At 37.6% G+C, this 19783-nt stretch overlaps 1 protein-coding gene across 2 annotated transcripts in view; it reads right to left on the reverse strand.

Moving 5' to 3' along the window:
* Positions 1-17836, reverse strand: part of LOC131029718 (EH domain-containing protein 1) — a 62348-nt gene extending 44512 nt beyond the window's left edge. For both annotated transcript variants that reach the window (XM_057960339.1, XM_057960338.1), the window contains exons 1-2: positions 17464-17836; positions 17305-17384 (exon numbers count right to left, since the gene is read on the reverse strand). In XM_057960339.1, coding sequence (XP_057816322.1) covers positions 17305-17384; positions 17464-17554 — 171 coding nt within the window. In that variant the 5' untranslated portion in view covers positions 17555-17836. The remainder of the gene's footprint in view (positions 1-17304; positions 17385-17463) is intronic.
* Between the last annotated feature and the right edge of the window lie 1947 nt (positions 17837-19783).

Consider the following 19783-nt stretch of genomic DNA (forward strand, 5'->3'; position numbering starts at 1 on the left):
CGAAGCATTGGACTGCGGATATTGCTAGACCCGAGCCTAACAAAGATGCTGCTACGGCTTCAGAGGCAGATTATGTTGTTGAACGAATAGATTTGGGAATCGGAACCAGAGCCGTGGATGTTAAGCACTTGGAGACTTCCACCAAACGAATCATCTCCCGTACCTGGAAGGATGAGAGGGACAAGGCTGAGTTGAAACAAAGTTTAACACAAATGGCTCAATATATCCATGCTTTGCAGAATAGCCCGTTGCCATTATCCCAACATTCGGGCCCTTTTAGTCCAAAGTCACCTAGCAATCAAAAATTCCTGGATGAGGTTCAACGGAACAGGATGATCGCCGAAGTTTTCTCAGAATGGCTCACCACAATCATGTGCCAGGCAACCAATTACATAACCGACTTGGTCCAGATTTTTAAGGATGCTAATGAGGTTACCAAAGCCTTAGATTCCGACTTGGTCTCATGGCAGAAGGAGAAGTCTAAATGGGCTGTGATTTCGAAGCAAATGCCAGATATTCAACGTTATGGGCTAATGAACTTTCTAGCTGAAAACCAAGTGTCAGGTTTGAATGAAGATGTCATGTTCATTTGCAAGGAGAGTATTGAGTGGCGCAATCAGATTATTGAGCAGGGTTATAACGAGTCAGCCAGCCTGCGTGGTGAATTAACAGCCTTGAGGGCGACCATGCAGAAGGACTTACGCTGTGTGGATGTTCAACTACTTAAGGAAGACGGTGAAACTCTAGAGGACACCACGAAGATGATTAACCAGTTCGGCAGCCACATCAGACAAATCAAGATGGAGAAATCCTTGTCTGTGGAAGATTTTATAGGGATCTCTAAGGTGGAATCAATGCTCACCGTTTGCCTCGATCATCTGGATTCTCATAGAGATAAAGTGCAAATGGTGAAGAGGAAGAAGGAGCTCTGGAAACAGAGGGTTATTCATATCAATTTGCCGCACGTAACGGTAATCCAGGAGTTTTCAAAAGTACACTGAGAGTGGAGCGCAGCCAAGGCGGTGATGGTGTCTATTCAAGACACTAACCCGAGCGATCACACCGAAACAGAGCAGACTACATGACTAGCTCTGCTAGTAGTTGTTTGCCAGCAAGCCTAGTTATTTTCTTTAAAATTCGGTTATTGCAGTTAGGGTTGATTTCCATCAACTCTTATGAGTTAATTTTACTTTGGTTTAAAAGACTATTGGGTCTGGTGACCTATAAGTATCTGATGTAATAACTTTGAAGGGGTTCGCTAAGTTTTTGAAAAAGACTATCTTTAAAACTAGCTAAATACCTTTTTTGTGTGTATGAAGGAAGTTGAGGATCATCTGTGAATGTGAATCTTTTTAACAGCTATTTTCAGTCTCAAATCTGTGTGTTTGATTTCAAAGTTTGATTTCTGTGTAAGTCTATTTTGAAGAAGGGGCTGTTATACTTTCTATATGTGCAGAAAACTATTGGCTAAGTTCATCTCTGAAGGCTTTTTCATTTTGTTTTAGTGACCGTATGAAGTCAGTCGGCTTTATATAAAAGGTTATATATGAATCAGTACTTGCATTCATTTTGTATTGACTGGTGTATGCAATTGCCTTTAAGTGTTTTCTGGTGAAAAGCATTTCATTGATTGTATGTAATTTGGAGCCGAATGAATATTTACTAGAGGGAGCTGTACCTAAATTCAGAGGTTAATCGTACAACCTGAGTTGGCCTAGTGGTGGAGAATTTGTGCTCTTGAAAGAGAGGTGACAAGTTCAAATCCCACAAGGGGGTAAGGTATGTACACCTCATTGGCTTTGGCCTATTACCTATCAATAAATAAAGAAAAAATTAAAAAATTCAGAAGTTAATCAATTAAATGATTTTCCAACTGATTGGTAGAAGAATTTGTCTGCTTTCTTGTGTTTCACACTGCTATAATTTAATTAGATAACAAAAGACAAATCTGTTTACCAACACTTGTATTGACCCATTTTTATAATGAACCAACCATAGTGAGTTTGAACACAATTTTGGTGTCGGCTACACATTAAACACCATTACACGCATTTTTTGGCATTTTCTGCTACTATTAGAGGCTTTAGAGGGGCTTTAAACACCATTACGCCCCAAATAATGGATAAGGGATGCAAGATTCCAATGCTGATGTTAATATTGATGCAGAAAATATGGTGTACATGATTTCATAGAAATGTCAAATAAAGCAAGATGTCACAACCAACTGAAAAGCTCTATAACAAGGCGAATGCTCCATAACAAGGTACAAAAGAAGCAAATATCAACTATTTCCATGCAGATCTGGCAGGAAAAAACAGACAAGAAAAGTCAAATAAGATGGGAGTGGACTTGAAGGTCAACAAAATGACACACAACTTGGACAAAATCTCCTTGGAAATACTATTACAAGAAACTGGTGTGGGGTGAACCCCAAAGAATAACCAATGTCATCTAAAGTCAAACCAAGTAAAACACACTAGGAAAATGATCAAAAAAACGATGGGCAGGATCACCAACCAAAGTATGTTGTATTATAAGGAGATCTAAGTCTAGCATCCTATCAACCATAGAGAAGTTAAATTATTACTTCACTGTGTCTAACGAGGTAAGGCAACTCTCGAAACCTATGCCGTGAAGAAATTGGGAAATAAGGCACTAAAGACCTTTACAATGCAATAATAATGCTGCATTATAACTAAAATGTTATGGCCTCACTGGAAAATTTCATGAAATACGAGATTTTAAAATTGGGGAATGAAAATACTTCTATATATGCCAAAAAACTATTTTATTTGGTTCTTCCATTTCCCTAGATATACAATTAGGACACATCCTGGGCCTCTGCATACCTAGGAAAACAGTGCTTCTTTAAAACTTGCTCTATTTCACCTTGGGTACACACGGAACATGTACTCAATCTTGGTCATACAGCGAAGGTACATTTGAAAATCACTTGGGTTTGCCCCAGGTATGCATAGAGCACATACTCAGGCGGCAGGCCTATGCATTCAAATGTACCCAGGTCAAATGCACAAACCTAGGTACGTGCCCTATGCATATCCAAGACAAATATGTCAATTTAGAAAAACAATTGTACTCGATTCTATATGTTTTTTGTACAGATTACAAGTACTCTTATATATTTGTAATATTACAATTTACATTATATGATACAGTTAAACCCAACAGTACCCTACCCAAGGAAAAAGATCAATCAACCCCAAACCCAAATTGGCAACATAGCTCAAAACATGTACACGGCATTGACATGGCAACCAATGGCAACCTATAAGTGTGTAAATAGAATTCGATTACTCGAGTTTATAATGGGAAAAAGCTTGGCTAAATTTTTTAAATGCTAAAATATTTATATCAGATATGGAAAAAAAGAAATTGATATTGTTATTTCATGCCAAATATAGCACATAGAAAGAGAAACAAATATAAGATGTACATAACAAATTTGTTCAATGTTGCCAATAACTCTTGAACTTTCAATGAGTATCAAATTCTCAATCAAGTACCCTACAAGTGTGAAAATGGAATGACGAAAACCAAAAAAATCAGCAATGTCGGAGGTATGCCCTAATTTGTTGATCACTTATACACCTGTTCAACTTTGAAAGAATGAGAATATTTATTTCTGTAGTGAGAAGTTGAAAAAAAGAATTTAAAACATTAAACCTAAAAATTACTGAGAAAAAAATGTTTCTTTTTTTAACCAGTAAAAACCCACTATTGAATAAACAACTTTTTCGCTGGTTTTTTCAGCGTTTGACCCAGTTCTCAGGAAAACCCAGCCAGACAGTTCAAACTGATACAGCCCCAAGCTGAAGCCCTGGTTAACCACAGGTTATTCTTAGACTTTGATTCAACAGGAAGAACTGTTAAATTTCAACATCAAATGACATAATCTGCTGAAATCAAGTATTACACTATATAGGTTTCAAATCTAGTAAATTCAACAAAAAAGGCACTAAAACATGTGCCCCAATCACTAAGATGTGTCCTTCAGAAAAACAACATTTAGGCCATAGTGTTGTGACCATTTCACACATCGCCCCATTGCAAATGGGACCCTGTTGTGACCATTTCACACATCGCCCCATTAAAATGGGGACCCCCTCTTTTTGCTTTTGTTTTGCCTGTTCTTCTCTCTGCTTTTAGGGTTTTGAGTGAGTAAGTGAGTTGTATGGACTAGGGTTAAGCCTTAGGGGTTTCTTTTGGATATTTTTAAGCCGAGTCCAGTCAAATTTTGAAGATTATTATGCATCCTCCCGAGGATTGCAAATTTTGAAATAGGATGAGCCTGTCAGAAAGTCAGGTATGTCTCAGGATAGGTCCAGTCAGGATTTTGAGGGCAAATTCAAGCTATGTCTAAGTGTTAGCATTTTAATGATGGAATTGTGCATTTTTGTCCGGGTAAATTTTGACCAAATTTTTGAAGGCTTGCTAACTGGCCCCTGGCCTTGGAGATGACCTAATTATGCCTTGTCAAATGATTGAAGACCTAAAATGTGGATATTTTGGCTTATAGAGATGATATCGCTCCTGTCCCTCTCCCAGGGACCAAGGCGAAAATGTTATTTAGTGCATATTTGTCTCTAACTTCCTTTAATTGTTTTGTGCAGGGTCTCCAGGGCAGGGTCTCCAGGGGAGATGATTGGACGTGAATTGAAGATTTTGAGGATTTTGGAGGTTTGAAAAAAATGAAATTTGAAGGATTAAGACAAATCGCTCCTGTCCTCCACTGAAGGACCAGGGCAAAATGGTTTATTTTGGTCATTTTTGGCCTTGGTTGATCAAATTGAAGCATTGAGGACACAATGAAGGATGAAATGAGCGTAATGGAGTATCCAGACTTAGTTAAAAACATGGAAAGGTTGAACTTTTTGTCTAGCAAGATGAATTCGCTCTTGTCCCTCACCAAGGGACCAGAGCGATTTTCTTTGTACACACCTTCTTGGACCTTTTCTGGATTTGGGCTCTCGTTCATGGATTGTAAAAAGATGATATCTTCCCCAGCAAAGGAAATTTGAGATGAAAAGTGAAGAGATTTGGCCTTGAGGACAAAAGGCGCTCCTGTCCCTCACTGAAGGACCGGAGCTTGAATTCCAAATTTGCATTGTCCTTGCAAGATTTAAGTGATTTCGCGATTTGAAGAGGTCAAGGGGAGTACGTTTTGCCCATTGAATATAACTTGAGTGGCCTACAAAGGAGAGAATCAACCCAAGTTGCAATAGGCGCTCCTGTCCCTCTCCAAGGGACCAGGGCGATTTTCTCACAAGGCAAATTTCTTGCAAGGGTAAAGCAAGTTTCACATTTGAAATGAATGGAGGAGGACGTAATCAATCCATTGAAGATAGCTGTGAAAGTTAGCAAAGCATAAGTGTGCTCATAATTGCCAAGGCGCTCCTGTCCCTCACCAAGGGACCAGGGCAAAAAACACATTAACAAGCTTCCCCCTCCAAGTTTGGACGAATCCAAGCCAAAGCACGAGATTGGAGTGATATTTAAAATGCTTCAAGGAAGAATGGAGTAGCAAGGACCACAAAATTCGATGAAAATGGGCTAGGGCGCTCCTGTCCCTCACCAAGGGACCAGAGCGAAATCTTCAAATATGACTAATAGCCTAACGTTTTGGAATGCTACTTTCGTTTCCAAGATTCGAGATGGAATAAGAAATTATGTTTTATGCCTTGAAGGTAATTAGATATTGATATGGTTAAGAATTTGTGCTATGGACTAAAAATCGCTCCTGTCCTTCACTGGAGGACCAGGGCGATTTTCATAAAATCAACAATTTTCCTCCAAGACCACGCCAAGACAAGGTTGTGCAAAGTGAGAAATGTCTTTCGAAAAATGATTAACAAGGAATTGCCCCCAAGAATCGACAATCTTAAGCTCAAATGCAAAAATCGCTCCTGTCCTCCACTGGAGGACCAGGGCGAAAATCTTTGGATAGTCAATTTTGCCTTGCAGAAAGCGAGTGGAACATGCACTGAAGGGATGAATGAAGATCATTGTTTACCTCCAAACTTGAATTGGCGATTTGAAAGACAAAGACCAAGGACAAAGGGTGAGATCGCTCCTGTCCCTCACCAAGGGACCAGGGCGAAAATGTCCTAAGGAGCACTCATTCCAAAGATCGAATAAATTAAACTCAAAAGAAAATCCCATTTTGGACGTCCAGGAAGAGATTTTGAACGTGAAAGCAAGGAATACAAGGCCAAAAGTGAAAAGGCGCTCCTGTCCCTCTCCCAGGGACCAGAGCGAGGTTATTAACAAATTGATATTTTTACCATGCCTAGACGCCAATGTCCTCCAAATCACATTAAATGCCAATTTCGCTAAAACTCCAAAATATTTTAAAAATTAAATTGACATTTAATAAAAGCGCATAGCATTTAATAATTAATTTTGGGCCTTAAAAAAATCGAAATTTTCAATTATAAAGGCATTTAAAATTAATTATTATTAATTTAAAATAAAAAGATAGAGCGCTTTGGGGTATTATTTTAATATTTTAATTAAGTCGGCCTTATTCTTTTATTAATTTTTGTTTATTTTTTGGCCTATTTTCCAAGTCGGCCTATGGGAAATGAAAGGGTGAGCGCTCTATATATTTGGGGTGCGTTTTCATTATTCAAATCATTCACTTATTGTTTCAAGTGCGATTTGGAAGAACAAGAAGGAGTGCGAAACATGATTTAAGAGAAGCGAATTTTGTTGAAGGATAAAGGTGATAGAATTAATACTTGCGAAGACTAGAGGGAGGCGCATTTTGCTAAAGGGAGTCTTCGATCTACCTTTTCCCTAGCCAACTTTCCTAATTTTGCATCATTTCTTAGAATTAATCCTCAAGTGGAGATATGGCAAGATCTTCCTAGTCCAACGTTGAAATTTTGAATTTTGAATTTCAAATTGCGTAGTTAAATTTAGGAAATGATAATTCAAAGATTTATCATGAAGTTTCCTACATTAAATGCTTCAATCTTCCTTTCTACTCTAGATGTTTAAATTGCAAAATATATTACTCATTATGAAATGTTGTGTAGGTGTCAAGATGGCGACCCCAAAGGCAGGAGCATCCACTAGTCGTCCGGCTCTCATGAAGGAAGATCAGAGGAATGAAGAATTGGAGACCAAGATCGTGTCAAAGTGGAGCAACATTGGAGATACCAACTTGGGAAACTTCAGTGTGAAGAAGTTTCGAGAGGTCCCTTATATTGGAAAACCATCACCTGTCGCAAAGAGAATAATTGAAAGTGGTATCATCAAGGCGGCCGGTTTTCCTCCAGCAGTCCAGTGCCATGAGCTGATGATCGAGTGTGCCCGCCATTATGACCCACAATCAAGATCAATCGTGTCCAAGGAAGGGAACACTTTGGCTTACCTTTCAGAAGAGGCTATCAGTGAGGCTCTCCATCTTCCAGAACATAAAGATATGATTTACAAAAGCTTGGAAGGAGCTAGGTCCATGTACGAAGATGATCCAGACACTTGCTTGAGCATCATCAATAAGAATTGGTTACTCAAAAGTCGTCCTCGCCTGAGCAAGATTCCCAACACACCACATAGGATCAACTTCCAGGAGAAGTACAGAGATTTGATAACTTTACTCAATCGAGTTACAGGGGCTCCTCAAGCCTTCTATTTTGAGAAGTGGATGTTCTACTTCATCCAAGTGATAGTTCAAGGAAAAGGAACAATTCATTGGGCTAGAATTATTAGCCATTGCTTGGACGTGCAGTTAAGATGACTGAAGGCTACCAAATCCTTCCACATGAGCTCGTACATCATATATGCCTTGATCAGGAGTTTTGAATATGCAGGACTACCTCACAGAGGAGTGATCGGAAGAGGGCCCGGGGAGGTCAGAGTTTGTGAATCTTATGTTCATTTGCATCACCCACAAGGAAGTGACTACAAGTTAGTCAATGATACCTTTACGATGAACATCACCAGGATGTTGCAAGGTGGGATTCACAATCGGATATCTCAAGATGCACAAGAGCTTGTAAAGAGGTATGGTGCTTGGTTTATCCAATTCCAGAAGTTTACATATATTAGAGTTCATGGGTGTCCTTCACCTCCATATATGTTGCCAAGATATCCGACAGACAGAATAGTGTTACTGGAGGTGACTAGGCAGTTGGCGGCTTATGCGAAGGCATTCAGACACAGGCATGGAAATGGAATTCTTGTGCCTATCATACTAGGGAATTCAGTTGAGGTATGTCCTAATGCTTTAGCCTTGGATGATGCAGAGAAAGAGTTGGCCTTATATTCATTTTCATTCTTTGCCTTGAGAGAGAATTTTGATCCTTATGGATATATAGAAGAGACAGTCGGTAGAAAGTACAAGCATGAATTTCAGATAGAGGACTTTTGGATGAATCTCTCAAGTGATCTAGAAGTAAAGAGAAAGATGAATTCCAGATTGCCTTTAGATCTCATCAGGAAATGCAAAGTTTACAGAGTGGCCGATCAAGCCCAGGACAGTGGCAGACATCTCCAATCATCTTATGACCGAGAAGACAAAGCAGTGAGGATAGATTGGAACGAGCTTGAGATTGTGGACTTAAAAGCTTTGATGGCTCCAGTTTTGTCATGTACTCGCAGATGGGTTGATGTACAACATCAAAAGTTGAGAGAACAGAACACACCGATGACTTTTACTTTGGAGGAAAGGCCAGGGGAAGGAGGAGCAAGCACAAGTGAAGGCAATCCTCATCCTAGGAGCACAAGTGAAGACAATCCTCACCCTAGATGCGTAAGTGAAGGCAATCCTCATCCTAGAAGCGCGAAGAGGAAAGAAAGACCTGAGAAAAGGGAACCCTCCAAGAAGAAGCAAGAGGCCCATCGAGATCACTCATCTGGCACATCTTCCCGACATGAAAAAAGGACAAGTCAAGGACAAGAGAAGAGGGTACTTGAAGTTGAGGAATCTATGGAATCAATGGTCCAGAATGATAAACATGAAGAAAGGCAAGCACCTCAACGTTCATCAAGTCAATCTCCCCAAGTCAATGAGCTACATGAAGACAAGAATGATGATGAAGTGACATCTCCTCTCCGAGAAGAGGGATTAGTGCCTAAAGAAATACAAGTTAGAGAGACAAGGTCCGCCATTCCAGATTGGTTAAAGGAGAGGCTAACAAGGGTGATTGTGATCGAAGATGAAGATAATGTAATTGATTTAGAAGGCCTTGTTGGAAATTCTCAGGAAGTGACAGAGAGGAGGAAGGCTACCAAGATGTCCAAGATGGTCAGAGATGAGATAGGATCCAGGAAATTGCAGATAGCTACACCAGCAGTAGACAAATATGAAGGTGAGATCCTGGCAGAGGAGTATGATGTAGAAACATTTGAGCTTGGTCCACTCACCACCGAGCAGACACTGGATGAGGCAACTGATTCATTTGAGGCACTTAAAGACAAGCTTAAAAAAGAAATGGAAAAGAATAGAAAGCTTGAGCGAGAGGTCGGTGCTTGGAGAGGCTACTTTAGCCATCTCAATCAGCCTTTGGGACGTCAGGATCCAGCAGTGTCTCTTGTGCAAGCACTTCCCCTTGAATCAGTTGGTGAGGCAGAAAGAGTTAAGAGCTTGGTCCAGCTTATGAGCTCTTGGATTGACAAATCCCATACCGTTGCCATTGAGTTCGCAACAAGAATGATGCAGACCACCCATCGAGCTATCCAGGTCCTTGAGATCATTCACAACCTAATGATAACAGTAGCCGCCTTTGCACATACTAGAGATGTTATCATTCCTGTTCTACAAGTAATCAGGCAAACACCAAGGAAGATCCTAGCACAAGAAAAGATAATGGATGGAGGAGCTCATAATTTACTCCAGTGGTCAACTTTACTCCAGATGAAGGAAGTCCTTTTCGAAGACATTAGCACCAAATGCAATCAAGTTGAAGAGGTCATCCATCCAATTCAGGACAAGGTGTTTGAGGTGTTATGTTCTATTCTTGGCAGAAGGATTGAAGATGAGACAGATGTGAATCTTCAAGAGTTGGAAGAGAAGGTTAAGGTCATCTTTTGTAAAGATGAGAATGTTATCACAGATGAGCAAAGGGATCAAATGTTCGCTACTATGTTCCTGATTGAGAAAATCAAGGAACTCGAACCTCGATGGGATGCAGCTCTTCTCAAGGCCTTCGATAAAGTTATCCACTTGGAGGAACGAATGAGGAATCTTCCCGAGATTCCTATTGCTGAGATTGAAGGAATTGTGTCCAGATTCACTGCATATGCTAAGAAGGAGCATTGGAAAGGGAACAAGGTTCTAGAAGAGAGGTTGTTATAGATGATGTGGCACCATAATTATCATTGGTCTATGTTTCCTAAATTTTTGTGCCAATTAAATATTTGGCTATGCATTTAATATTGTTCAATAAAAGGGGAACTTTTTGTAATAAAACCCTAATTAGGGTTTAGGTGTCAGAATCTCAGCCGTTGATCTTCTTTTTGATCTGGGCCGTTCATTGTAATTGAGGATGCTATATATACCCTCACTCATTTTCATTTTGAAGAAGATAGAGAATAGGAAGATAGAATTAGAGCTTTTGAGAAGAAAGTTATTTTGTAGCAAGATTGAGCATTGAAGAAAGAATTTCAAGCAATTGTTGTCTATGTTGGCTTTGAGATCAATAAAATATTAAAGTTATGGTGTTTTATTGCAATTCTCGTGGCTATCTTCATGGTTGTTTACTTTCTTGAATCATTCGCAGTCGAAGCAGTGTTTAAATTTGAAGGACTAAGTGTTGAGCTTGATCTTTGGTGAGATTCACATTCCAAACCACTAGCTTCTTGCTGATTGTAAGGACGCCTTGTGTGGTCAACTGGAGATATTTGGATTGCTTAAAACCTTCAATCATTATTGAACCATTGATATGTGCCTTCATGGTAGTGTCTATGATTCTTGATGAATTGAAAAATCATTAGTCACCTTAGAAGATCGCAGCAATTTCAGTAGAGTTGTTATTCCTTGGCAATACTGAAATTGGTAGAATCTTACCAAGTCTAGCCTACATTAAGTCATTCCTAGGATTAGATTAGAATTCATCTCTTGCAAACCCTACCTTTTGATCCTTTTTGAGAACTTGTTAGTTTTAGGAAATTCTGTTCCTGTATGGAAACGTAAGGCCCCTTGATGAAACAGCATTCACAACGACCACTGGTGCTTATCCACACATAGAGACCCTACATCAAAGAACCTTGGAGTCATCCTGATTGATCATTTTTTTGCGACATCTTCAGCAATCAGAGGCTTTATTCAAGAGAGGATAAGGTACCCTTGGGTATTTTATTCTGTGTTTGATTGTGTACAAAATACACGTCAACAGAACCCCCACTTTTTCGCTTTCTAAGTTAGTTGTCGTAGCTTAGCCGTTAGTAATTTTAGTCTTTAGCTATTAGCCTTTGCTTGGAAGAGGTGTAGTGTCTTAGGTGGCTAAGAGGTATTCAAGTTGAGTCTCTTTAGGATGAAGAGAGGTCAGTTAGTTTTCAGGGCCTGCGAAATGAACGATTCATGATGATCATTCCATTTGATCATCTTTTGCTTGCAAAATCAGAGATGAAATGCTAAATTTAGCTAAGGCAAATTGTTTTCAATGCTTGGAAGAGGATAGGCAGTAAGTCAGAATCATCATGAAAGGCTCAAGGAGAAATGAGTAAGTTATCAAAGTTAAGCATTTTCATCATTTCCTTTGATTGCCTAGATCAGCGACTTAAGCATTTTGAATGGCATTGACATCACTTCCTTTGCCCCCTTGAATCAACGAACTAAGGTTTTGCATTGCATTGCTTTAAATGGGATCATTGTTCTTTGCCAAGAACGTTGCTAAGAGGCTCAAACAATATCAAGTGTGAATGAGATCGATCACTTCTAATGGAAGATCCAGTCCACAACTTAAGACATTTTCATCCTTGCCTTTGATTGCCTAGGACACCGATTTAAGATGTTTCATTCCCTTTGATGGTCAAGATCAGCGAATTAAGGGATTTTATTTTTTAATTTTCAATCAAGATTCAAGTGAGTCTGATTTCATTTCCTTGGAGTTTGGAAGTGCAATTTAACAATCTTGGGCCATTTCCTTTGCTCAGCAATCTAAGGCATTTTTTACCTCCCTTGGCAATGGATATCAGCGAAATTACCCTTGGTGGACCTTCCTTGGCAATGACCGAAAGCATCCCTTGGCAAAGGATATTGGTGACACAAGGATTTCATCCATCCCTTGGCAAAGGATATTGGCGACATAAGGATTTCATACATCCCTAGGCAAAGGATATCAGCGAGTTAAGGATTTAGGACCTCCTTTGGCAATGACAGCATTTCTTTTGCCTTTCCCTCTCAGATCCACGACCAGGCATCAAGCCAGTGTCTTTGCCCTCCTAGAGGCCCAATCAGTATCAATGCACCACTCAAATGATGAAAAGGATGCAAAGGAGAAAGGAAGGAAGAAAGCTACTTCCTTTGCCCATTGAGAACAATGAACTTCATTTGCCACTTGAAACCAATGCAAATCAGGCTTGTCTCAGACTTGAAACCTATCAAATCAGGCACATAAAAGTGAGAAATCAGACATAAATCAGGCATGAGACTTAAAATCACATGTTTTCATGATCAGAAAATTTATTTCCAGATTTAGAGAAGGTAGTAGGAAGCTTGATTAAGCACTTTTGCAATATTTTGATTCAAGTTATGTTTGTTTCCAGGTTTGATGCAAGTAGGATGAACATGTAAAGCAAGTGATGAAGATAAGCTCCAAGATGAAGGCTTATCAGCTCATATACAAACATCAAGATTTCGTCACATAAGCAAAGACAAGAGCCCAAGGATGGCATTGCAGCACTTCACGTCTCAAGCTCATACAAAGCAGCTGATAGGATCATCATCACAGACTATAAGGCAAGAGTGGGAATCATCTACATCAAGGGGAGAACAAGAAGACTCTAGGCTTGGAATGAAGGATTTCCACCGCATGAAGAAGATAACATCGTACAAGAAAGACTTCAAGATCAACATAAGGATGGCAGCGAAGGCAAAGAACATGATCAGCATGATGATACAGTAGCACACTTCAATTGCAATAGATGTCAGGACATACATAGAAGGTTTTACCAGCGGTTAGAAGGATACAAGAAAGCTGCTTGAAGGAAAGGATTTCACATAAGGAATAATGGAAGTCAACCACTACAAGGCAAAGAGTAGTGATCAACATCAAGCACTACAAAGCAAAGAGTAGCTAAGAGTAGCGATCAACATCAAGCATTCAAGGAAGGAAATTTACACGGTTTGAATTTCCTCCAAAAATCCAAGAAGCATTGCTAGTACGAAGGAGTTTCCACACAAGACAAGGAGAATGCAAGTGATCAAGACACGAGATAGTTTCAAAAGAGTTAATCGAAGTTAGAAGATGATGCAATTTGGGAATATCTCCCACCATCGTCTCATTCATTGATCGAGCTTGGAAATGTTGAGCATCAAGAGATATGCCTCATTCATTTACAATTACAAATTGTGATGAGTTACAAAGATAAAGCAAGCTAAGGCGTCCAGATTCAATGCATTTGACTCATCTAACAAGGAGATAACTACCACATGTGGGCACAAAGTCTGATGCACCTACCGTTGTCATCTATTGGTCAGTTATTCAAAGGACATGTGTCCCATCCAATGTAATTTTGTCATTGTTCAAGCATTAAACGCTTTTTAATGGGTGTAACAAATGCTAATTAGGGTTTCTATCTTTCAATCTTGGCCATTGATTGTGAATCAATCTAAGCCACTCAATTGTAATGAGAGCACTATATAAGGCTCCACTTATTCATTTGTAAAGGTTAATAGAAAATAGTGAATAGTTAGTAGTTCAAGAAAGTAGCAGATAGCAAGCACATAGTTAGAGTAGAGTAGGAAGAGAAGGCAAAGATTGTTGCCAAGACATTGTTGTAAGAAGCATGTAAACTTCATTGAAGATATGGTGAAATTCAAATGTTGACTCAACAATTTGCATGGTCTTTACTTCTCAATTAATTTGCATGTTGTTTAAATGAATGGGGGAACTTTGTGCATGATCAATGGTGAAACTCGTACATCCATACTACTAACACCTTGCCGATGGTAAAGCGTCTTGCGTAGTCAACTGGATCTATCTTAAACTTAACTTCAATTGCTACTTCTTCATTGATATGCATCAACTTGATGGTGTCCATGCTTGTAGTGGTGATTTAAATATCATTAGCTATCCCTAGAAGATCGCACTAGCCTTGTGGAGATGTTCATTGTGTGTCAAAGCAAGACTTAGTTGGGTTTCACCAAAGATTGTCTATTGCTCTTACATCCTAGAGTTAGATTAGCTTCCTCAAACCCTCATCCTTTTGCTATTTTTTTAATCAAGTTAATTCCCATGTTCCAGTGATACTCAAAGCATTCAAGCATTCAACATAGATCCACCTTGTGATTCCAGCAATATCACATCAAACAACTGAGCCTATCCAAGAGCACATCAAGATATGACATTCGAGAACCTTGGAGTCATCCCATTTGATCACATAGCTTAGCATTTGGGCAGTCTTTGTTCAAGAGAGGATAGAATACTTAGTATTTTATTCTGTGTTGCATAGTGCGTAAAAACACCATCAACACATAGTCCAATGCAGGAGCTCAAATTTTTAAGGAGTGTTTTGTGGAGCTAGTGGTGCCATGATTTTTTAATTCTTCTGCTTATTTTTTAGCAGTTATTTTAAATTGTGATTCTTTACACTATATAATATTTATTAAAAAACATTATTAATAAAGAACATTTACTGATAAAGAAAATTTAAGAAGTAAAATTTGAAGGGAAATTAAAAAAGAGGGAAGGAATCATGTACAGCCACATGGGATATTGTTATCTTGCAGTAGCTGCATGATTTCAGCCCCCCATTTTTTCACAGCATAATTGCAAACCCTAAAATGTGCTCCACCATGATAGAAGAAGAGCCTAAATCACCCTTTCCACTTAATTTAAAATTTGCATGACACCACATGTGCAGCTCAAATTAAAACAGCAAATCCAAATAAGCAGCCCCATGGAAACAATGCACACTAGAGAGGAGTCGAATGGAATGCTGAATTAGTAGGCCTCACAAGCTGCTTGTGCACCCTGATGTGGCAAAAAAACTGGTTTAAAAATCAATGTTTTGTGGGGCTTGGCCCACCTGTCAAACAGGGCCGCACCCTTTCTCGTCAAATAGGACAGAAATGCTTCTATGTCCAGCACTGTTGATCGAAGATTTGAACTCCATATCCACGGGACTTTATCACTGGTAATCATGTATGAAAGTAAATGTTCTTAAACCATGTCACATACTTTTTTGAAGCATTACCTAATTGGAGCTTGCCAAACAATTTGATTAATGACAACTCCTCATAACTAAGCCGTACAATAACTGTATTATATTTCTTTGAATAAATGGGTTGGAAAGTGTGAAAAGAACAACAAAGAGCTGTCATCCAGCCAAAATCTTTTTTTTTAACTTTACAAACAACTTTAAAAATAATTATTTTAAAAAGCTTTGCTTGATTCAAACAAAACCGTAATAACTCCAATTGAGCAGAAATTAGACACAATCTAGGGCTTTTTAACATTCCAAATGTGATGGTGAAGTTTAATTTTCCCAACAAACTCCAAAGAGTACAAATCTGCAATGGCCCCCTCTTAAACACTCCCAAAACTCAGACCACGAAGAACAAAGTGAAAAGGAAGCTCATGTTGAAATATGAAGAAATCTAAAACAAACTTGCCAGATTTCTTAAAGATCCAGTTTGCCCACAACCCTTCTATAATCATAGATTTGACAAAAGCCTGCCAGAGATTGAACACAAAAAAATATCAACCACCAATAATGAGGTGAATACCCATCTTTTATTTATAACATGAAGAGATAGAGGTGGAACTGATAGTTACAATTATCCATCTCCCAAAACAGCAAGATTTAACTACTTGATTCAATCCAAATCAACTAGGTAGATAAGCATGGGAAGATGATTGATTGGCCAACTAATGATGTTGATATTCGTTGAATAAACCACATATAAATAATTCTATCCATAAAAAATGAAAATGCTAGTTTAGAAATATCAAATAAACCTTAACATAACATGCCAGATAGGTCCTTAAAATTGTCTATTGCATCAACAGGCCCAAGCAAAGAAAAATAAGATAAAACATTTTTTCTAAATGTCACTCCAATTTTTTTAATGAGAATCATGATTTAGTTGCAATTTTCTTTTTCAAAAAAGTGATATTTTGCTCAAAAAAGTCAAAATTTGGTTTTGACCAAATAATTGCAAATACTCGGCACCAGAGTAAACTGGAGATTAATTGGAATAGCTCATGATTTTTTAGAGATCTCTGCAACTATGGGTACTAGTACTAATGTTGACCCTTGGAAGCTTATAAATTTTAGAACCTTCATACAGGCAATAATTACAGTGTCAAAGTAAGGATTCACCAATGCAAGAAGAATCGCTTAAACAGACAATAATACATAGAAACTCATGCCATTGGAGGATGTGCACAAAAGCATAAAAGGTCTCCTTTGCATCGGAAAGCTGCATTTGAACAGAGCTAGGAAGTTCCAGCATGTCAGCTGATGCATAGATTAGAAGCATTTGAAACTAAAGATTTTAGAGCTGATATTACTTTATACTCAAAAGGTGTAAAGCATAAAGATAACTTTCTATATGAAACTTTTCAGGCTTCAACGCACGCAATGATGCGTTTTTCAGAAAAGAATGATGCTCGACGATTGCATTCAATGAAATTTAAAATTGCAATCATGACAAGGGTGACTAAAGAGCTGTGAAAAACTGTCCAGATTATAAAATGTCACCCAATCTGCAATATTATTGATAACAAAACGCTTGCAAGTGATTAAAAAGGGAAAAACATTAATGAACGTGATATTTTCACACTCCATGAGATAGAGCAACACGAAGCTTCTGGAAAAAGATTGTGCATTTTATTTACATCAACATCATCAATTACACTCCATGACCCATCAACATAGTAAAAAAATAATTCAGATCCTACTCCGTAATCTATCGTCTAAATAACAATTTAAAATGATAAGAAGATTACACGTTAGCTCACTAAAACATGAAAAATGAGATTCCCAAGGACGCATCTACCTTACCCATAGCAACCCATGAAGGAAATCCAGACTAACATCACTATGGATCCATTCCTTCACTATGAAGACAAACCTAACAAGTAAGGGTTTGAGCTAGACGCAAAAGTTAACCTGTTTAAGCTCCTGTCTGGAGAGAAGTGAGAGGGAAAAAATTTTGACAGCATCGTCTCCCGTAATCCGCCCATCTCCATCTGCGTTGCAATGAGTCATTTTCACATATCTAACTTTTCTTATTTATTGTAATCAAACTGGGAAAGAGAATTGGAATACCTGCATCGGCGAATTGGAACCATTGTCGAAACAGTTTTTCGTTTTGCTTTTCAAAATTGCTTTCTCTGCTCGGTAGAATGTCCATGCTCATGATAGTTCCGTTGTTTACGGCAGATTCGAATGGCAGGACTCACCCCTCTTCAGATTCAAAACGCGAATACCTTCTGCTTGTATATATATAGGGACACAGAAATAATTCAACTTTTGCCTAAGCATAATTTATAACTGAACTCCGTTGCCCTCCCCTTAATTTCGGCGGTGGTGGTCACATCACACGTCTACTTCAACAGCTCTCCTGCTTAAAGGAATGTCAATCCGAGTCGAGTTGTAAAGTTTTCTTCCTTCGGAGGGAAATGAATTGGCAATCAATGGCCATGTTTAATGGATCTAATATCAGTGTAATAAAGACCTTATATTATTAGGTTAAATATTTTGAAAATATATATTTAAATATTTATATATATCAATTTCAAAATATTTTTATATTGAATTTGTTGTTTAGAATGAATAATCTTTTCAAACTAGCAATCCCATGTTGGTGTGCAATGGGTATGACAAAGAGGTGTGAAAGTCATTTATGAAAACTTTTAGTTTATTTTTTTCATACATTTATGTAGTACATGAGTTTAATTGGTAGGTCATTTAGTAAATGATGTTGTTTGTGCAATAGAGGTCTCAATAGAAAAGTGATAGCTTCAAAACAATTATGCAAAGTCAATTGTGAATGCTTATAGTTTGTTTTTTGCATGCAATTGTGTAGTACGTGAGTTCAATTGTTAGGCCATTTAGTAAGCCATTTAGTAAATGTTGTTTGTGCAACAGAGGAGGAGAGAGAGAGAGAGAGAGAGAGAGAGAGAGATGATGATGATGAGATAAAGTAATGGCAATATAGAGATATAGAGAGAGGGGGAGAGGGGGGAAGATATAGACAAATAGAGAGAAGTATATATAAACAAATAGATATGGAGAGAGGGAGAGAGCCAAAGGGAGAGATGGAGAAGAAGACCTAGATATGTAAGACAAGATAGAGATGTATAATAAGAGAAAGGGAGAGAGTGATAGAGATAGAGAAATGGATAGGGGAATAGGGAAGGAGTCAGAGTGCGAGAGATGGGGAGAGATAGAGAGATGGAGGGAGAGAAAGGGATGTAGATAGGTAAAGGAGGATAGGTAGATGGGACAGAGAGAGAGAGAGAAGAGGGGGAGAGAAGAAGAGATAGCTCAATGTATAAAGGGGGAGAGGTATAGATAGAGGATATAACTAAATATTTATAACTTATTTTATAATTGTAATATAATATTATATATAGATAGAAATAGACTTATTGGATATATTTAAATATATTATTTTAATAACTTGTGAAAAAACATAAACATGAAATATATATAATCTAATGATAGAAAGAGAAGCGGAGAATAATAACTTTATATAAATGTTATATATATATAACATCTAAATATAATAATTTTTTTGTAATATTATATTAAAAATAGTTAACAAAAATATATTTTATAATATAAATTAATACAGTATGTAGAAAAATATATTATATTTATTAGTTTTATATTATTATTTATTTTAAAAGATATAATATATAAAAACAGATATAAGATATACAATTAAATAATATAAACAAAACATATATTTAATTTATTTTAAATATATAAACTTAATATAATAAATAATAAATTTAAAAAATTACATATAATATATTTTATGGTAGTATACTTAAAATCATTTATGTTATAGTATATTTACTAGCAATTTATAATTTTTTCCTACATAAAACTAAACGACACTTATAATAATCTATATAAATTCTAAAACCCTACCAAAGCATTTTTTTTTAACAAGACTAACCTGAACAATGAGTGCTTACTATAAGAGTCTAGCAAAAGAAACCATCAACGAAAAAAATTGGACTTTGGGCTCACTTTTGCTAGAACGATGAATAAAAAGATTTTTTTAAATGCAATAAATGAAGTTGTAGCAGTTTGTTAGATATTTTATAGGGATATCAGAAATGGAAAAGAGAAAACAAAAAATTTAAGTTGTTGACGGAAATGAAGAAAGCAAATTTGTTGTTGCGACTTCAAATTTATCCTTTGTTGTCAATTAAAGGCATAGAGACAAAGACAACATTGTAGTGAAGCCACGAATTAAACAAACATAGTGGAGAAAGAAAAGACACGTGACAAGAAAATGTAAAAACAACATTGAAAAAAGGACGAGTGAAAGAACAGTTAAAAACACTCAAATCGTCTTGCATGCCTTGACAAAGAGTGTACATCGTTGATGAACAAAGATAGCTCATCCATC

This window comes from Cryptomeria japonica, chromosome 9 (genome assembly GCF_030272615.1).
Source record: "Cryptomeria japonica chromosome 9, Sugi_1.0, whole genome shotgun sequence".
Classification (NCBI taxonomy): domain Eukaryota; kingdom Viridiplantae; phylum Streptophyta; class Pinopsida; order Cupressales; family Cupressaceae; genus Cryptomeria; species Cryptomeria japonica.